Source organism: Nothobranchius furzeri, chromosome 14 (assembly GCF_043380555.1).
Source record: "Nothobranchius furzeri strain GRZ-AD chromosome 14, NfurGRZ-RIMD1, whole genome shotgun sequence".
Taxonomy (NCBI): domain Eukaryota; kingdom Metazoa; phylum Chordata; class Actinopteri; order Cyprinodontiformes; family Nothobranchiidae; genus Nothobranchius; species Nothobranchius furzeri.
Window position 1 is genome coordinate 60581415 of NC_091754.1, and position 21358 is coordinate 60602772.

A 21358-nucleotide genomic window follows, 5' to 3' on the forward strand; every position below is an offset into this window, starting at 1 on the left:
ATGATATACTAGTATCTACAATGTTGTAATGTGATTTCACTTCCTCAAGGTGATCTCAGGTCAGTTCCTGTCAGAAAGAAAGGTGGGTGTAATCGTAGAGGTGGACATGTTTGGGCTTCCCGGTGATGCAAAGAAGAGGGCCAAAACCAAAATGTCCAACGGGAACTCGATGGACCCTGTGTGGAAAAATGAAAAATTTTTCTTCCCTCAGGTAGCTCGCAGACCAGACTGTGGTCGACTTTTTTTTATGAAATATTTTTATCCTGTTTCTTTCTGTCTGACAAGTTTTAACAGTGTCGGTGTTTTCCAGGTGATCCTGCCTTCCTTAGCTTCAGTGAGAATATCAGCGTATGAGGAAAATGGCAGGTTTATTGGACACCGAGTTCTCCCTGTGTCTGCCATTAGACCTGGTGAGTGCACACACACCAAATATGCAAAAAAAAAAAAAACATTTTTTAATATAAGCATTTACAGGAGTTTGTGTCTCTTTTGTGAAAAATGAGTTGATCTAGCCTCATACAGTGGCTAGGGATGGGTACCTTTGACATTTGAATAGATTCGGTACTAATTCCCGGTACCCAGGAATCGATACCGGTGCTTAACGGTACCAATTTTAGATACTTTTGAGTGTTTATTATTTTAATTCTCTTTTATAATTAAATACATATTTTTCTCAATATTTAACCATATTTGATAAACATCACAATAAATAACATACAACTGCTTGTATTTTAACATTGCCCTTGTAGTTTTATAAGCTGATAATTAAACTGAAGCAAACATCTTTACTGTGAACTAAATTTACTGTGTATCTTCATTCCGTTTGCCGTCCTTTTTCCTTTTGATTTTTCCTACTGGGAAGTTACAATTTCCGAGGAGAAAGCGAACGCACCATTAGCTGATAACAATGGCAGCAATGGAAGCTAACATATCAAGCTAACGTTATCTTAAACAGTTTATTTAGCTGCTGGAGCAGATTAAAACGATGACGCCTCACACTTAGATTGTTGTCGCTGGTTTCATCTTCACCCAATCACCCGTCGCATTTAGTAAAGTGAAGCCAAACTTTAGAGCGTGTTCATATCCTTCCAGTCGGAAATTCGGAGTTCCGAGGTGAAAGCGAACGCACCATTAGCGGAACGGAAGCTAACATATCAAGCTAAGGTTATCTTAAACATTTTATTTACCTACCGGAGCAGATTAAGATGAGGATGTCTCACTTAGATCGTTGTCGCTGGTTTCATCATCACCCAGTTACCCATCACATTTAGTGAAGTGGACCCAAGCTTTAGCGTGCATTCTTTCTACCATGCTGCTCTGTTTACAACTCGCTCACAGTGACTGAAGGACGGGTACCGAAATGAGGCACCGTTTCAAATGACGTGAATTAGTGCTCAGTCTGTACTATGGAATTCGGTCGGTACTGTCAGGAACCGAGTTTAGAAGACCCGTGAAGACGCCAACACAGTAAAAATATATATAAAAAGTCTTTATTTAAAGCAGAGGTACCTGGAGGGCAAGGCTGAGGCAGGTTCAGAGGCAGGCTAAGGTCAAAGTGGCAGGCAGAGAGCAAGGCAGGGGTCAGGCAAAAAACCAGGTCCAGAGGCAAAGATCAGGCAGGGTGGATGGCTGGAGAACTACTGGCAAGGCTGTAATAATCTGGCAGGGAACTGGTGGTTTGCTGGTGAATATTTAGTAGGGGAAGCAGGTGTGTAAGATGAGCTGATGAGTGAGGAGCAGGTGAAGTGGATGAAGCTGATGAGGTGTAGGTCAGGTTGCTGTGGAAACCAGGGCTTGGCTTGAGCTTGGTGAAGGGACCAGGTGAGCTGAATGAAGGTATAATGAGGAAGTGGAGGAGGGTGAAGGACGGGAGTCATGCCAGGTACCTTAAAAAGTACTGAAGTTGGTACCCATCGCTAGGTGCGTCACTGTGTGGTTTGGCAACTGCAATATTCAAGGACCTCTCTTGATCTGTTTAACTTTGTGCCGTTAAGTAGGAGGCTCCAGAGCATCAGGACCAGGAAAGGTTCTGTCACAGATTAGCCTTAAACACTGACACAAACATTCAAAACCTTTAGACTACCTAGTAAACAGTCCCCGGGGCTCTCTGTACTGTCTTGTTTTTTTTCCAAAGAGGTTTGAAATAAGGCAACTGGACCCTCAGACGGAAACTGGTCCAACCAAATGACAAGACACCCAAAGAGAAACGTACTGGCGTCTATGCAGTGAGGACCGTCCAGATCTTTACTCAGGGGAAACCAAATAACATTACACAAGCACATGGCACAACACGGGAGAGAGGTCAAGACTCTGCAGTCTACTTACACCTGAAGGTCAAGGGACACACTTTTGAAGATGACAAAGTACACATTCTGGACAGAGAAGATAGGTGGTTTGAGAGAGGAGTGAAGGAAGCCACAAACACTGGGTACTCTTAAGTATTCAGACCCCCGTCAAGTTTACACTCTGTTATATTGCAGCCGTTTGCTAAAGTCAATTAAATTCATTTTTTCCTCATTAAGGTACACACGGCCTCCATGATGACAGAAAAACACAGATTTTTAGACATTTTTGCTGATTTATTAAAAAAGAGAAAGTGAAATATCTCATGGCCATAAGTATTCAGACCCTTTGCTGTGACACTCATTTATTTAACTCAGGTGCTTTTCATTTCTTCTGATCATCCTTGAGATGGTCCTACACCTTCATTGGAGTCCAGATGTGTTTGATTACTGATTGGACCTGATTAGGAAAGCCACACACCTGTCTATAGAAGACCTTACAGCTCACAGTGCATGTCAGATCAAATGAGCATCATGAGGTCAAAGGAACTGTCTGAAGAGCTCAGAGACAGAATTGTGGCAAGGCAAAGATCTGGCCACGGTTACAAAAACATCTCTGCTGCACTAAAGGTTCCTGAGAGCACAGGGGCCTCCATTATCCTTAAATGGAAGATGTTTGGGAACCAGAACCCTTCCTAGAGCAGGCCGTCCAGCCAAACTGAGCTACCGGGGGAGAAGAGCCTTGGTGAGAGAGGTAAAGAAGAACCCAAAGATCACTGTGGCTGAGCTCCAGAGATGCAGTCAGGAGATGAGAGAAGGTTGTAGAAAGCTCAACCATCACTGCAGCCCTCCTCCAGTCAGAGCTTTATGGCAGAGTGGCCCGTCGTAAGCCTCTCAGTGCAATACACATGAAAGCCTGCATGGAGTTTGCTGAAATTCACCTGAACGACCCCGAGATGGGGAGATATAAGATTCTCTGGTCTGATGAGACCAAGGTAGAAGTTTTGATCTTAATTCTAAGCGATAGGTGTGGAGAAAACCAGGCACTGCTCATCACTTGTCCAATACAGTCCCCACAATGAAGCATGGCGGTGGCAGCATCATGCTGTGGGGTGTTTTTCAGCTGCAGGGACAGGATGACTGGTTGCAATCGAGAGAATGATGAATGCGGACAAGTACAGGGATATCCTGGACAAGAACCTTCACCAGAGAGCTCAGGACCTCAGGCTGGGCCGAAGGTTTACCTTCCACCATGACAATGACCCTAAGTACACAACTAAAATAACTAAGAAGTGGCTTCACGGCAACTCTGTGACTGTTCTTGAATGGCCCAGCCAGAGCCCTGACTTAAACCCAACTAAGCATCTCTGGAGAGACCTAAAAATGGCCGTCCGCCACTGTTCACCATCCAACCTGACAGAACTGGAGAGGATCTGCAAGGAGGAATGGCAGAAGATCCCAAATCCAGGTGTAAGAAACTTGTTGCCTCTTTACCAAGAAGACTCGTGGCTGCATTAGCTCAAAAGGTGCTTCTAGTAAATACTGAGCAAAGGGTCTGAATACTTAGGACCATGTGATATTTCAGTCTTCTTTTTTAGTAAATCTGCATATATTTTCAAAATGTCTGTGTTTTTCTGTCAACATGGGGTGCTGTCTGTACATTGAGGGAAAATGAATTACATTTATTTTAGCAAATGGCTGCAATATAACAGAGTGAAACATTGACGGGGGTCTGAATACCTACTGTATGTTAAACGGTAAAGACCAGCATTAAACAGGACCCTAACCCTTTCCAGCACCTACAGTGCTGCTCTGAACCTAATTCCAAACACACTTTTATTCTAGGTCACTCTCTCCTGCATCTAAATAAAACAACCATTCCCACACAATAGAGTAGGGGTATGCATAGGCAGTTTCAGCTCATTAAACAACAGTAGACGGCTAAAATTTTCAACCTCGACACTCCCATGCTCTAGTAAGAATTGCTAAAGCTCCTCAGATGAGAAGCGAAACATCTTAAAGAAACCAAAGAGGTCTAGATGCATGTGGATTACCATGAGCTTGATGCCGTAAAATCCTCACCAACATACGTCTAGTTTTTTTTCTAAAGTCTCGCTCTAGGAATCTCCACAAAAGGGTCTTTTCTGCAGCTTCATGCTCTGTATTTCAAGAATGAAAAATAATCATAGAATGCTTTAATACGTCATGATCTACCAGTTCATTTCCTCCTAGGCTTCCACTACATCTGCTTGAAAAATGAGCTGAACCAACCACTGATGTTACCCTCCCTGCTGGTTTTAACTGAGGTTTGGGACTACATTCCCACGGAACACCAGAGTAAGAAAATCGCATCGTCACACAACTATACACCAATAAAACCAACCTTTAAGCCACTTGACTACACAGGTCTTATTTTAGACCTATACTAGTTAAATTTCAATCTCCTGACATTGTACAGTTTATTCTGGACAAAATGTTCTTTTTATTGTGATCGAAGCCACACTGAAGGTTTTTAACAAGCTGCGCCTCCACAGTCCCGTGCAGTCTCGGGTGATCTGAGCTCCAGCTCTAACGGAGAGAAACTCCTGGAGCTCTGCATCACTACGGTGGATCCTGCAGAATCCTAGATCGCCATGCCGCTACTGCACTTTCATAAGACACACCGTGGCGGCAGTTGTCGTCGTCTTCCTCCACTTATCCGGGTACGGGTCGCGGGGGCAGCATCCCAACTAGGGAGCTCCAGACCGTTCTCTCCCCGGCCAACTCCACCAGCTCCTCCGGCAGGACCCCAAGGCGTTCCCGGACCAGATTGGAGATGTAACCTCTCCAACGTGTCCTGGGTCGACTCGGGGACCTCCTGCCGGCAGGACATGCCCGAAACACCTCCCCAGGGAGGCGTCCAGGAGGCATCCTGACCAGATGCCCAAACCACCTCAACTGACTCCTTTCGATCCGGAGGAGCAGCGGTTCTACTCCGAGTCCCTCCCGAATGTCCGAGCTCCTCACCCTATCTCTAAGGCTGAGCCCGGCCACCCTACGGAGGAAACTCATTTCAGCCGCTTGTGTCCGTGATCTCGTTCTTTCGGTCATTACCCAAAGCTCATGACCATAGGTGAGGATTGGGACGTAGATCGAGCGGTAAATCGAGAGTCTGGCTTTCTAGCTCAGCTTCCTCTTCACCACGACAGATCGGCTCAGCGTCCGCATCACTGCAGACGCCGAACCAATCCGCCTGTCGATCTCCCGATCCCTCCTACCCTCACTCGTGAACAAGACCCCAAGATACTTAAACTCCTCCACTTGAGGTAGGACCTCTCTCCCGACCCGGAGTTGGCAAGCCACCCTTTCCCGGTCGAGAACCATGGTCTCAGATTTGGAGGTGCTGATCCTCATCCTAGCCGCTTCACACTCAGCCGCGAACCTACCCAGCGAAACCTGAAGGTCAGAGCTGGATGAAGCTAGGAGGACCACATCATCCACAAAAAGCAGAGACGAGATTCTCCTGCCACCAAACTCAACACACTCCACACCACGGCTGCACCTAGAAATTCTGTCCATAAAGGTAATGAACAGAACCGGTGACAAAGGGCAGCCCTGGCGATGTCCAACCCTCACCGGGAACAGGTCCGACTTACTACTGGCTATGCGGACCAAATTCACACTCCTCTGGTAAAGGGACTGAATTGCCCTTAACAAAAGGCCACCCACCCCATACTCCTGGAGCGTCCCCCACAGGGTGCCCCTGGGGACACGGTCATAACCCTTCTCCAAATCCACAAAGCACATGTGGATTGGTTGGGCAAACTCCCATGCCCCCTCCATCACCCTTGCAAGGGTATAGAGCTGGTCCACAGTTCCACGGCCAGGACGAAAACCACATTGCTCCTCCTCAATCTGAGATTCAACTATCGATCGGACCCTCCTCTCCAGTACCTTGGAGTAGACCTTTCCAGGGAGGCTGAGGAGTGTGATCCCCCTATAGTTGGAACACACCCTCAGGTCACCCTTCTTAAAGATGGGGACCACCACCCCGGTCTTCCACTCTACAGGAACTGCCCCCGATGACCACGCAATGTTGCAGAGATGTGTCAACCATGACAGCCCTACAACATCCATAGCCTTGAGATACCCAGGACGAACCTCATCCGCCCCCGGGGCTCCGCCACTGTGTAGTTGTTTGACTACCTCAGCAACTTCTGCCCCTGAGATTGGACGGTCCATCCCCAGGTCTCCCGGCTCTGGTTCCTCCTCGGAATGGATTGAGGAGCTCCTCAAAGTATTCCTTCTACCGTCCGACTATAGCCCCAGTTGACGTCAACCGCTCCCCATCCCCACTGTAAACAGTGTGAGCGAGTTGCTGCCTTCCTCTCCTGAGGCGCCGGACAGTTTGCCAGAACCTCTTTGGAGCCGATCAATAGTCTTTCTCCATGGCCTCACCAAACTCCTCCCACGCCCGAGATGTTGCCTCGGCAACTGCCACTGCCAGCCCCCAAACCTAAAGAAGCATCAGCAGAATTATGCTGATTTGCCGGCATGGTGTGTCTTCTAAAAAGGGCTAATGTTAAACCGGGACTTTTCTTGGAAAAATAAATTCTGTACTCAAGCTGAAGTTGGAAGTTCTATTTCCTGAACTTTCCAGGTGGACGCAGTTGAAATGTATGAGCAACAGACCAGTTTAAAGAGAAAAGCATGGAGAGGGCTCAGTGTCTGCTGCCCCACTGCATCATGGGCTTTAGTTTTGTTTCTTTAGACAGATGTACGAAGCAAAAAGAAAAACCCAAAGATTTTAGTGGATTTCTGAAAAATCTGGGAAAACATGTTCATGCATTTTTCCATTGTCCTCCACTAATGTGGGTTTGGTCTTATGTGGGGCAGCAGCCTAAGCAGAGAGGTCCAGTCTTCCCTCTCACCAGCCACTTGGGCCAGCTCCTCAAGAGAAATCTTAAGGTGTTCCCAGGCCAGATGAGAAACATGTTCCTCCAGTGTGTCTCAGGTCTTCACTTGGGTCTCCTCCTGATTGGAGGTGCCCAGAATACCTCACCAGGGAGGCGTCCAGGAGGTTTTCTAACTAGGTGCCCAAGCCACTTCAACTGGCTCCTCTGGACCAGGAGGAGCAGTGGATCTCCTTTGAACCTCTCCTGGATGACCGAGCGTCTCACTCTATCCCTAAAGGAGAGCCCAGACACCCTGCGGAGAAAACTCATTTTGGCCGCTTGTATCCGCGATCTCATTCCTTTGTTCACTACCACCTTGACAGATACCAACCACCCTGTGGCCACAGCTCAGGTCGGCGGCCTCAATTATGGAAGCATGGAACATGGCCCACTCAGACTCAATGTGCCACGCCTCCCCCGAGATGTGTTTAAAGTTATGTCGGAGGCGGGAATTGAAATGGCTTTTGAGAAGGGACTCTGCCAGACGTTCCCAGCAGAGCCTCACAGTCTGTGTAGGCCATGGTAGTCTGGAAATTTTTAACCCTTCCGCATTGTTAATGGGGTCAGATGGACCTTTGCTGTATTTACATTTTTTATTTTAAGATTTTTTAAGGGGTGCATCACTTAACCCCTGCCAAGGCATAAACTTTAACCCAGTTTTACCACCCCCTGTCCTGGCGGGGCCACCTGATAGGACAGTGGAAGGGTTAAACAACACCTGAAGACCCTTTTATTTAAATCTGCTTTTACCTAAATCCTTGATTCTCTTATCTTTAACTCAAATTTGTAATCGTCATCATTTGTTTTATAGTGTTGTTTTTTTACCTTTATGACTTTATGATTTGTTTTGTTTTGATCTATGTAAAGCACTTTGTGACTTTCTGTCTGTTATGAGGGCTATATAAATAAAATGTATTTACTTACCAGAATATGCCGATGCCCTGGCAGACCCCATCAGGTATGTCAGTCAGTTTGACAAGAGACAGAAACAGCTGGAGGCGCTCATGGCGTACGAGGTAACATTTCTCTGTTTTCCCAACAAGTATCTGTAAAAATAAATAAATAAATAAACCTGGATTATTTCCAAGGTTATCAGATGGTTTGCACAGGGATTAATACCAGCTTGCTTTTATTCCAATCTAAAGACAGAGATGATGGATGTTCCAGATTCCCCCCCCACCCCCGACCCGCGGCCAGCCCCCAAACCTAAAGAAGAAATCATCAACAACAACAGGACGTCTGAACCAGGTGAGGAGGTTTGGTTACCTGTACTTAAACTGTTGCCTTTTGTATTTTTTCTCTGAGCTCAGCCTTTTACATTTAAACTAGAAAGGTTAGGCCACGCCCTCTCATTTAATGTTTTTTTTCTGTTTTTATGGCTGTTGTAGATTCTTCCAGAATACATCAAAACAATGAGTGTATATATACTATAAAGGCGTGAAGTAACTCTAAATGTGTTTTGTATATTCTTGCTATTCTGATGCTTTGCACACTTTCTCGAGCTTCATGAAGTAGCACCTGAGATGGTTTTTCAACGCTCTCGAAGGAGTTCCCATAGAGGCTGGGAACTTGATGTCTATAACCCTTTTCAGATTGGCATTCTGGAATATGTGTGGACAATTCAGTCCGGTTTTTAACCAGAACTGTGTTTTCAGACACACCACTTTTGTACCGGAACTTGTCCTTTCGGCTGCCTTCACACAGCAGGGAAAAGTTCCAGATGTCTGGGGGGGTGGGAAGGCTGTTCCCAGATATTGCGTAAAAATGGTGCGGCGGGCGTACATGCGTCATTTACCCAAACAAAGCCATTCAGTCAAATGGCAGACGATGAGATAGAATTCTTCTCACTGATCGGACTTGAGCATAATTCTGCGCACACGAAGACGCATAAGAGACCTGGATGATGAAGCTCAATGGTTAAAGGAATCACTGAAGCGGTGTGAAGCGCTCCGTCGCGCGTCTAGACGGTACCGTAGGAGGCGAGCTGCCATGGTTCGCCGCATGCTACTGGAGTGAGCTATCTAGGTGCGCACAGCGTCCCCCAGTCCCCTCCTCCTCCCCCTCCTCCCTGTCCGGAACTCAACCTCACCAGTCTGAAGCAGCCACCTTGTCCGTGACAAGTTGTGACCGTGACCTGTCACTAGGGCCGTCGTCCGGTTTAATTACGGAAAACGTTATCCGAATGTTTGTATTCAGACACAAAGGTCTTACGGACAGAGTCCTGAAATTTTCCATTTTTCATGGCCTGTCTGAAGGGGGCTTATATGGGCCATTCCCATCTGTACCTGGTCTGCCCTGCCCGGATAGCTCCAGTCTGCCCGGTTGATTCCACATATCCTTGCTTAGGTATGCAAGGAATGCAGTCAGAGACATTTTCAGCTTCTAGGTAATCAGCATGATAACGAATGATAATGAACTGAGCATGCCATAAGCCCATGTGGGCTGATTCCACCCACCAATCAGAGGCTTGCTCTAATGGAAGGTGCAAATTTGCTGACTGATAAGCCGGCTCATCAGTCAGCAGTGGGTGTGTTGGTCCTGGTCAGAAAGAGGGCTGAAAAGCAGTCTCGTTGCACCCTGAAAAAAGGCAGACCACCAAGATATGTAAGCAAGCTATGCTATCCGGGCCGGGCCGACCAGGTACAGATGGGAATGGCCCATAAACCCAGGTGGTTTGGGTTTAGGTCAGGTGTCCATGGAGGCAGGCCGTCTGCATTGTTGCATTGCCCTCCTTACACCCGCTGGAGGTGTGTTTGGGGTCATGCCACTGGTGAAAAACTATACACAAACAGATGGGATGGCACGTTGCTGCAGGATGCTGTGGTAGCCATGCTGCTGCAGTGGGGCTTCAAGTTTGAATAAACACAAGACAGTCACAAGGAAAGCATCCCGACACCGTCACATCTCGTCCTCCATGCTTTATGGTGAGAATCATGCATGTAGACGCCTTTTCTGCATTGCACAATGAAAACGGCTGGAAACAAATACGTCAGCTTTTAGTCTCATCGGACCAAAGCACAGATTTGCACTCATTTATCGGGCTCAGTTTGCCCAGAAAGACTTTATTCGTGCAGTCTTCTCTGAACAGTTGTTATACAGATGTTTCAGCTACTTCAAGTTGGTTTGGTATTGGCATTTATCTGGACTCCAGCCTCAGGTGCTATTGTCTTGGAGGAAGTGGCATCCTCCCTGATGCGGCCCTTGTGTGAGCCTGTGTCATCGTAGTGCTTGATGGTTTTTCGGGCTGCACTTGAGGACAAATTCAATGTTTTAGGCATTTTAAGCAGTCCATTCACATTTTTGCAACCAATGTTAAAAAAAAAGTCATTTTTTCATAATTGCTGTTGTTGACTCTAGTTCTATGATTGAGTTATATCACTTGATCAAGTCTTTCATACAGGTCCTTCTCGAAGAATTAGCATATAGTGATGAAGTTCATTATTGTCTGTAATGTACTGATACACATTAGACTTGGCGAGTGAACCATGTTAGCTTAAACTTGTGTGCTAACTTCACAATATAGTACTGATTACTATCGTGTACCAGACAATTAAAGTAGTATCGGTCAGTTAATATAATATTAATGCTAATGAGCGTCTGTCAGCGTTCTCATACTCGCTAATATCCGTTCACCTAACCTGGTTTACCTTAGAGAGAGAGACGCCTGTGATCTGGTTCTGGAGCTCATGCGGGCTTCTGTGAGCTGGATCTGACCCAAACACGAGCGAGACAGTCGAGCTGGTATTTTTAAAAGCCGCGCATCATCTCCTGGTGGTCCAGGCGGCGTTTCTGATCCGGTTCCGACCCGGAAACCAGCTGGCCCACTGAGCCGCGCATCTCTTCTGGTGGTCGGTTCTGACATTGATCCACATTTAATTTTTTAAACCCCGCCTCGGGTCTCCGGAGCCGGGCGCGGGCCTCCCTGACCCGGTATCGACCGATGTGGGCTACAGAAGTCCGTCTTTCAGCTGCAGAAACGCCCACAGGCACGGCAATAGAGGCGTTTTTCCTCTGATCTGGAAACCCGTGGACTCGATGTCCAGACAGGCTGGAGTTGGTACCGCCTTCACACACTCTAGTTTATCAACATGAACACAACCCAACACTAGTAAACACACACTGACTGGATCACATGACCTCTCTACCCTAAAACTAGCCACTCTCCACACTGAGCTGAGGCAGCCGAGCTTCTGACTCCCTTTGGTTACGTCAGAGGTTCACATTTAGAAACGAGCTTTGCTGAGAAAGGTCCGGTTCTGCTAGAAATCTCTGCTGTTATGTATTTTAAAACCAAATGTCCACAATAAGCTTTTTAAATAGTATTTTTTGGACAGTGTTTTATATGAATTAGAAAAATAATTTAACCTGCTATTTGCTCTTTAACTCAAATTTTACAAACATAAACATTGCAGTTATTTAAAATGTTATTTCAAATTTTATTTAAAAAAATTTTTTTTGTTTAATTCACCTGTTGCCGTTTTCACAAAAAAACTTTGGAAATTAAAACATTTTTTTCTAATGGTGAGAAGCAGAAACATGTATTTTTTATTCTGATTATTTCTTTACTCATTAATTGTATAATTTTTATTGTGTTTCACATTTATGTCTTGAATAAATAAGATTAATTTATTGTTTGAGAGAACATTAATATGATTTATTAACACTGGCTTTTCCTGAGGGGGGGGGGGGCATTTTCTAGGGGTGGCCATGGCCACCCCTGACCACCCTTTGGGGGCGCCATTGGTCGAGGCCGATAAAAATGTATCTATCATCTACTGTGTGTGTGTGTGTGTGTGTGTGTGTGTGTGTGTGTGTGTGTGTGTGTGTGTGTGTGTGTGTGTGTGTGTGTGTGTAGGACCATCATCAACTCCCAAGGACAAGGATTTCGTGTCCACTGTCATAACAAGTAAGGACCTCACGTATATTTCTGAACTGAAACTACTGAAGTCTTTTGAAGAGGTTTCATCCTTTTAAAAGGGAGTTTTCCTCTCCACTGTCGCTACATGCTTGTTTAGTATGAGGATTGCTGTTAAATCACTGACACAAGTCAGTGACTCGATGCAGTCTACTGGGTTTCCTTATGTAGGAAAATGATTGGCGCAATGAACTGAACTCACTTGGAACGTTGACTTCGTGAAGTGTCTTGAGACGACTCTCGTCGTGATTTGGCGCAAAATAAATCAACTGAATCTGTCACGTGTAGAGCAGCTGTTATGATGAGCTGGACTGTTTATCTGTTCTCAGCAACATCTTTATTTTATTCATGTGTCAATCAGAACTCATCCTCCCATCTGTAAAGGAGCTGAAGGAGCAGAAGAGTTATGATAAACTCCAAAAGAAGCAGCTTAAAGAATTCAAAGACCTGAGTAAGAAGAACCAAAAGAAGGTACTTGCAAAATAAAAAAATCATACAAGATAATTAGAGTGATACGATGGTTTTTGAGTATTTTATTTTGTTTTTTTGCCAGCTTCAGTCAGAAATCCAGAAAAAATGCAGCTTGATCGAGAAGAAATTCAAACGTAGCATCAAAAAACAGTAAGTAAAGGCGGGTGGATGGATGCATGGAAGGACAAAAAGATGGACGTAGATAGAGATTGATGTAAGCCCCAAATACGGTGGATGGTTAAAATCCAAGCAGATCAGCCCAAGCTGTCTAGTTTCAAAGTCTGATTTCTGATGTTCTGTATTCTGAAGCTCAGGTTGAATTTCAGCAGATCATCTAGATGCCTGAATGCATTAAGTTGCTTCCATTTGATTGGCTGATTTGATATTTGCAGTGTTGGGCCAGTTACTTCAAAGCTGTAATGCATTATTTATTACTTGTTACCCTCATTTAAAGTAATTCATGACATTACAATATTACTGATTTTAAAATGTAATGCATTACACTACTTTTGCATTACTTTAAGTTACTCTCACCAGAACAACTTCAGTATGAATCTGGTCATGTGACGCTCAGTGAGCTCATGACATATATGTGGAAGGTGATGTGGTGTCTGAGCTAGGGTTGCTGTTAAAACAGTCAGATATAACAACGGTGCTTTAAAATGATTGTTTATTAAATAAAAGCAACAACAATCTGTACTCTCAGCACGCTGCCATCTTATATTAACTGAGCAGGAAGTGAGGTGGTGGGGGCTCCAAGCCTACATTTGCCTTGGTCCCCAAATGCCTTGATACGGCCCTGGATGTGGGACTGACTTCTGGGGTGATCTGATTCTATCACATGTATAAATATTAAATGCGTATATATTATTGCTTTTCACTGGTAAAAATGTGTATTGGGGATAAATCTACCTACTTTTTGTCTTTTCAAGCACTTTGTTTTGTTTTCGTGATTTTATGTGAATAATTTCCGGCCCTTTCTCTCTCTAACCTTCCTGCATGCTGCATGTTTTCTCCATCTTCCAGAAAAACTGTTTCCTCGATTTCCTACTTTCTAACTAATCAGCCAAAGGGATCTACCGAACCAGCAGCAATGAGATGAAATCACCGGGGCCCAGATTATGAACTCAGCTGAAAAGTACATGAAGTACCAGAGAATATGGGCTGATATAAACGATCACAAACAAATTACTTTGTTTTGGTGGAGCGATTTTGTGAATATAACAGCGGCCGCGTGCAGGACGCAGCTGGAGTATTTGAGCCATCACCGCTGCGTCCTCTCTGCTCGTAGAATGCCCGCAAAGCCGAGTCCATACATGACGTCATATATGTGGATACTGGATCTTTTTTCAGGCTTCCTGCAATTTGAATTTTTAGGAAACCCACATCTTGATTCTGGGTTTAAAAATGTATTGTAATTACCGCGTTATTGACAATTGTACCAAGTAAATATTACCATTTTCTTTCCCTGTAATGCCTTACATTACCGCATTACAGCAAAAAGCAATGCATTACAGTAATTAATTACTTTTGTACCACGTTACTCCCAACACTGGATATTTATGTTAATAAACCCTTAAACAGGTGTACTTAATAAAGTGGCTGGTGAGTGTTGATGGATTGTGAATGTCCACGTACTAAAATGAAGCAAAAGTTACAGAAACCAGTCCTTCTGCTGGACATGTGTGGTATAAAACAGGCATGTCCAACGTGCAGCTCAGGGGCCCTCTGTGGCCCTCTAGTGACTTTATGTGGCCTCCAATAGCATTTCTGGATTTGTGGAATTAGGACTGTCCTGCAAGCGGTGGATGTAGAGTGACTATAATAAAGTAACACAGAGCTTGTTGCTGCTCCTCTGCCCTAGTGACTGAAAGTGGAATAAGAACCAACCCTGCTTTAGCTAGCGCTAACACTGATTTAACACAAACACGAGCCAACAAATGCTAAAATAAACCACTAAGTAAAATGATCCACACTGTTGGACAAAAAATATTATCTAGTAGCAACAAATCCAGGTCACAATCAGTCCGTGATTTTGTTGCCTCCTTTAGCTCCCTCAAACTAGTGTAGGCTGTGCCGATGTTCACTCTGGTTTTAGGTCTTTGCTTCACCTCCAAAGACATTACTGTCTTACTTCCAGGCACCGCCATGATGCCAAAAACAAAAGCAAACTACTTTTTTTCTTCTTCTTGTGCTCATTATTGACGCTCGGCGAACTGAAAAAGCTAACAGCTAGCATAACAGCTAACAGCTGTTAAGCAGGTAAGAGCGCCCCCTAGAGCACATACCCGCTCAGTTTTCTGGTCAGCAGAGGGCTGCAGAATGGTGTCGCATATGAAACTGGTCAAGTTTTTAACGCAACGATCACAATGGTAAAGCCCTAGCTTAAAGTTTAAAAACCTATTTAGTGTTTAACATTTTTACAATCCAGGTTTACAAATAACTAGGGCTGCAGGATAGTAGGAAAACCTGCGATATGCAATAACAGTGAATAATACTGCGATGACGGTATTACTTGCGATAAATATAAACTTAATTCAGGAACAAAAATAATCAAAATAAAAAAATTTAAAAAGTGACAAAAATGTCATAAAAATGAGAAAAGCAAAAGATGGGAGTAGGGATGGTACCTTTGACATTTGAATTGATTCGGTACTAATTGCCAGTACCTAGGAATCGATACCGGTACTTAACGGTACCAATTTTAGATACTTTTCAGTGTTTAATATTTTAGTTCTCTTTTAAAATTAAATGTATATTTTTCTTGATTTATAACCATATTTGATAAATATCACAATAAATAACATACAACTGTTTGTATTTTAACATGGTCCTTGTAGTTTTATAAGCTGATAATTAAACTGAAGCAAACATCTTTACTGTGAACTAAATTTACTGTGTATCTTCATTCCTTTTGCCGTCTTTTTTCATTTGATTTTTCCTACTGGGAAGTTAGAATTTCCGAGGAGAAAGTGAACGCACCATTAGCGGAACGGTAGCTAACATATCAAGCTAACGTTATGTTAAACATTTTATTTACCTACCGGAGCAGATTAAGATGAGGATGTCTCACTTAGATCGTTGTCGCTGGTTTCATCATCACCCAGTTACCCATCACATTTAGTGAAGTGGACCCAAGCTTTAGCGTGCGTTCTTTCTACCATGCTGCTCTGTTTACAACTGGCTCGCAGCGACCGACGACATAACGCTCTTGCGCATGCGCAGCTGTCTAGGCACGTTCTCGTTATGAAGGACGGGTACCGAAACGAGGCGCCGTTTCAAATGACGTGAATCGGTGCTCAGTCGGTACTGTGGAATTTAGTCGGTACCTTAAAAAGTACCGAATTCGGTACCCATCGCTAGATGGGAGGAAAGGGAAAAAGAGAATGATCAAGAAAAGGCAATCGGTGGATCCCGGCAAAAGCAGAATCAGTAGAAAGAGCAGAACAAAGCTAACTCAGGCGTTCACTAACCATCAAAATTAAGTGTCGGGGGCGGGCGTCTAACCTATGAGAACCCACCCCATTGGCCGAATGGGTGAAGAGCTCTATTAGATTTGTAAAAAAAAAACATCATGCTTCCGTTTGATTGACAGAATGCATCGTGTGTAGCAAACATTTGAGCTGACCATTCTTTGCGATATTCATCTGTTCTTTGCGATATGCATATTGCACATGCTGATATCGCGATAACGATATATTTGCGATATATTGTGCAGCCCTACAAATAACCATAAACCTAACCCGCAAGAACTTTATCATCATGATTTTGGCTCTTGTCTTGAAATGTTTATACACCCCTGGAACAAAAGATGCAGCTGATGAAATCTGACTCCATGTGCTCGCCAGTGAACCTCAGGAATCTGGCCTGAGTGCGCAGAACCAGACGGTCGTGCTTCAGGAGGAACAGATGCAGGAGCTCCTGAAACTCCAACAAGAGCTTCATAAGCAGGAAGAAAAGATGAGACTTGAGCATCTGAAAGAGGTGACAACACTTCCATCAGTTAATGAACAAACCCGCTCTTCTGATAATGGACCCTTCTGGTTTTGGCGAGTCAGTGCAGAATGACCACGGACTTGTGTGGTGTGTTTTCAGGCCTACAAGAAGTTACAGGACTTGGCCGAAGACTGTAAATCAAACCACATGAAGAAGATGAAAGACACGTGTGAAAGGTGCGCTGCATTTACAGTTTAAACGGGAGATATTTCAAGTTTGTTTTATGTTTATGAATTTTGCACTTTCATCCAAAGTTTTTATCCAAAGTGGCTTACGAAGGAGAATCGAACAAGGCACTTACCCTTGAGCCCAACAGGGTAGGTAAATGGTAAAGGGTAAAAGGTCTCCATTATATGTAATACCCCCTAGAACCCTCCTTTACCACTCAACAGAGATTTACCCACACAGTCGCATACTGGCGGCGACTAGCCGCATCGTAGCCGTACATGCTAGGCACTTCCAGTTGTCTCCGATCACCACCAGCGGGCAAGGCGGGGGGGTGTCCTGGCCAAGGACACTGACCCGTGCTTGTATAGCGCCTTTCAGAGGACTCCAAGCACTTTTTACTACAGAGTATCATTCATCCATTCATACACACATTCACCACGCACTGAGGGTGATGAGCTACAATGTAGCTACAGCTGCCCTGGGGCACCCTGACAGAGGTGAGGCTTCCGAGCACAGGCACTATCTTTGATGACTGGAGTGACTCAGTTGTGATGTCCCTAACCCTAACCCTAACCCTGTGAAACATTTGCAAAGGGTAGTAGATGAGGACCATACCCTGGGCCAGAATCTGGGTGGCATTTTAAAGTTTTAAGTCCCATTAATCGTCACACGCACCTCCAGGTTTGACCCATCACCATGGGGAGTGGTGATTTGGTGATTTAAGCCCCCAATCGAACCCCTTAAAGCTGAGTGTTGAGTGGGGAGGCATGGGTCCCATTTTTGTAGTCTTTGGTATGACCTGACCTTTGATTTGAATCACGATCTCCCAGTCTCAGGGCGGACCACTAGGCCACAGAGTTGGGTTAGGTTATTGGGTTAGGCATGGCCTGATCTTTTGGGGTTAGTGTTGGGGAATAAGTCCATCCACCCATTTTCATCCGCTTATCCAGAGTGGGGTCGCGGGGGCAGTAGCCTAAGGCGAGAGGCCCAGACTTCCCTCTCCCCAGCCACTTGGGCCAGCTCCTCCGGGGGAATCCCAAGGCATTCCCTGGCCAGGTGAGAGACAAATGAGCCATTCCCATCTGTACCGGGTCGGCCCGGGCCGGGTACCATAGGTTGTTTACTTATCTGGGTGGCCTGGTATTTTTCCGGGCCAACCAAGGCTCATTCTCAGCCCTCTTCTCGAGAGGGTCTGCTTCAGGCCGACCAGGGCCAACACACCCACTGCTGACAGCAAATTCACACCTTCCATTAGAGCAAGCCTCTGATTGGTGGGTAGAATCAGCCCACATGGGCTTAAGACAAGGATGTGTGGAATCAACCGGGCCAGGCTGGGGCCGACTGGGGCTACCCGGCTCGGGCTGACCCGGTACAGATGGGAATGGCCCAATAGTCCCTCCACCGTGTCCTGGGTCTACCTTTAGGTCTCCTCCCGGTTGGACGTGCCCGGAAAACCTCACCAGGGAGGCGTCCAGGAGGCATCCTGACCAGATGCTCGAGCCACCTCAACTGGCTCCTCTCGATGTGGAGGAGCAGCGGGTCTACTCCGAACCCCTCTCGGATGACCAAGCTTCTCACCCTATCTCATTTTGGCCGCTTGCATCCGCAATCTCGTTCTTTCTGTCACTACCCAAAGCTCGTGACCATAGGTGAGGGTAGGATAGGTAAATCGAGAGTTTCGCCTTCTGACTCAGCTCTCTCTTCACCACGACAGACCGGTACAACGCCCGCATCACTGCAGATGCAGCACCAATCCACCTATCGATTTCACGCTCCAGCTTTCCCTCACTCGTGACCAAGACCCTGAGATACTTTAACTCCTCCACTTGGGGCAGGACCTCATCCCTGACCCGGATTCGGATTGAAATATTGCTCTGTATGGCTGGTTTGACTGGGAACAAGTGTATTTAGTTGGAGGTGCTGGGCTTTCATGGGAATTTTGGAGTTGGGAATAATCAGCATAGCACATCTGACCCAGTGAGGTTGTGTGTATGGAAAAGGGAAAAGGTTCTAGTACTGGTTCTTGGGGTTTACCTTTCATGTAAAGCGGTAACTGTTTCTGCAGGGAGAAGAAAGAAATTCAGAAGATGATGGACAGGAAGCGTCAGAACAGCATCAGTGAAGTCAAAGTCAAAGACAACAAGCCAGACGAGGAGATCAATGAGATCAACTCGAGACACATTAAAGAAACTGTTTCTGCAATCCGTACTGTGAGTATTACACACACACACACACACACACACACACACACACACACACACACACACACACACACCAACTGAAGCCCCTGTGGGTTTCGGGTTTGTCCTACTCTGTCTCCTTTCTGGTCCCCAGCTGGAGGAGGAGCAGGACAAGAGATCGGAGAAGCTCAAGCAGGACCTCCAGGGGGTGCTAGAGAGTCTTAATAAGGAGTTTGAAGAGGTGAGCTGTTAAAAACACACTATTTGACACAATCAGCACCAGAGTGATGCCATTGAAGGAAAGATCTACAGATAAAAGCTCTGTCGTGTCGCTCTAGTGGTGGATATAGACCTGGCGTCTAACTGGTAGCTGCTGCTTCACTAACCCGGCGCCCATCTGAACACGGTTCCAGATTTCTGACAGCTAAACCACTTTATTTATTAAATGCACATATACAGGAAGTGCTTGATTCAGTCGCTGTAGTTTAAGCACAATCGCAAAATAAATGATGTAATTAATGCGTAGTTTGAAGGAGAAAGAGACGATTACACTCCTGGACTCTTCCACCGGAGGCAGCATTCTGCTCTTTAACCCTTCCGAAGGTAAAAGACTCGTTTTGATCCTGTTTGTGATTTTGGACAGAATCAGAAAAAGCTGGAACAAGAGCTGGATGAGGAGTATCAGCAGCTAACTGTAAAGGTGGCCCTGTGCCTGCAGGCGGAGCTCCACAACAAAGGTGTCCGAAACGAGTCCCTGTCCAATCACAGCAGCCCAGGCTCAGCCAGTCTGTCCAACTGTTCCACGCCGACGTTCCCGTCCCATCGGAGGAGCACCAACAAGATCTTGGACAAGTCTTCGAGCCCCTCTGTCCTGTCGGAGACAGATTAATCATTCAGTTAGAGGGACGGCTTCTTCACACGCCCTCCAGGGGCTCGATAGTAATTACGACGTGGGATTTTATAATTTTATTCCTTTTTTAATGCGGACTGGTTCATCCTTGTCTACAAAGCTGTATTTTTATGTAGCTGTTTTTAACAGCATCCTAATCAGTCCTCTTTTGATCGTGTTTGTCCTGATTTTACGTTTTATTCCAGCATCTCTCTTGGGTCAGCGGGCTTCTTAGCAGGTTTCCTGCTTTTCTGTTGCTAAAACCTTTTCATGTTTCTGAAACTGCGTAGGGCAAAGGAGCAGCTAGAAAATGGCTTTTGGCTGCTGATACTCCCCTAGAATAGCCTCTAAAATAGGTTTCCTGCATATTCTAGTGCCCTTGTGTATCCAGTGATGAAGCTGCATGGAGTAAATGTCACCAACCAAATGTTTTTATAATCTAAAAAAAGCCATTCACACAATAATTAAGTGGACATGAAGGGAAAGAGATTTCTATGTAATGTTAGCCAGCGGCCAGTAGGTGGTGCTGCAACCTCAAGGATTTTAGATGAAACTAGTTTTTGAGCTCTCATGTTTTAGATTCGGCCCTTTTTTCAACTTGGCGGTGACGGATGGTTGGGTGGTGGTAAGGTGGGGGTCCTCTACCTCCGTCTCACCTGTCCAGCCAGGTAATTACATGTAAAGGTACGTTCACGCAAGCGTCTCCGCTCCTGCCAAAGCGTGTCTGTATTTAATGGGCTGTTGATGGTACTGTGTGTGTGTGTGTGTGTGTGTGTGTGCGTGTGCGTGTGCGCACCTCCACTGGCTGCCTTTCTCTAAACTGAAATGATTTCATCATTTTATTTTAAAGGGGGGAAACGTTCTTTAAAAAATGAAATGGAAGTTTTTATTTCCAGTAAATCTGTTTAACCCTCCCACCGTCTTCGTGGGTGTGACCCCGCGAGGAAAGTTGACCTTTGAGCTGGGTTGATGGTTTATCCCTCGAGGTCCACGTGGCAGGGGTGAGGTGGTGCTCACTCCTCACCCCGGCCACGTGGACCATCAACCCTGCTCAAAGGTCAACGTTCCTCGCGGGGTCACACCCATGAAGACGGTGGGAGGGTTAAGTATTTTTATGTGCCTGATATCCATCTCAAACTTTTCATCAGGATGTTTTTATTTTTTGGTCATGAGTTTGTTGGTTTGTGGATAACCACAACAGAACGCCTCGGAGCGATCTAAAGGTGGTAGAGATGCTGCTTCACTAATGCACTATAGTGTGTCTCAGAGCAGGAACGTCTGACGGGAGAGGACTTTTATCCTTTTGGTTTCATTTCAGGACCATCTTGTGGAAAGCAAAATTGTATATTTTCATTTTTCTTTCATTTTTACAACCGTTCCTGTTGAAATGCACTTTTTCTGATGCGTTTTGGATGTTTGTGAAGCACGCTGCTCCTGTGACGCAGACATCAATACAACCACCTTCCACCGCCGCTGCTTTTGTGTGAAGCCTCTCCAGTTTGTTCCTGTGAAAGACGGAGCCA

At 45.4% G+C, this 21358-nt stretch overlaps 1 protein-coding gene across 1 annotated transcript in view; it reads left to right on the forward strand.

The window, feature by feature from the left end:
• plcb3 (phospholipase C, beta 3 (phosphatidylinositol-specific)) overlaps positions 1 to 20048 on the forward strand; it is a 100030-nt gene extending 79982 nt beyond the window's left edge. Inside the window, exons 20-32 of the mRNA XM_015946546.3 lie at positions 50 to 211; positions 311 to 410; positions 4515 to 4619; positions 8144 to 8232; positions 8362 to 8464; positions 12072 to 12122; positions 12493 to 12602; positions 12685 to 12752; positions 16451 to 16586; positions 16698 to 16774; positions 18832 to 18976; positions 19101 to 19187; positions 19590 to 20048. Coding sequence (XP_015802032.3) covers positions 50 to 211; positions 311 to 410; positions 4515 to 4619; positions 8144 to 8232; positions 8362 to 8464; positions 12072 to 12122; positions 12493 to 12602; positions 12685 to 12752; positions 16451 to 16586; positions 16698 to 16774; positions 18832 to 18976; positions 19101 to 19187; positions 19590 to 19835 — 1479 coding nt within the window. The 3' untranslated portion in view covers positions 19836 to 20048. The remainder of the gene's footprint in view (positions 1 to 49; positions 212 to 310; positions 411 to 4514; positions 4620 to 8143; positions 8233 to 8361; positions 8465 to 12071; positions 12123 to 12492; positions 12603 to 12684; positions 12753 to 16450; positions 16587 to 16697; positions 16775 to 18831; positions 18977 to 19100; positions 19188 to 19589) is intronic.
• Positions 20049 to 21358: the final 1310 nt, after the last annotated feature.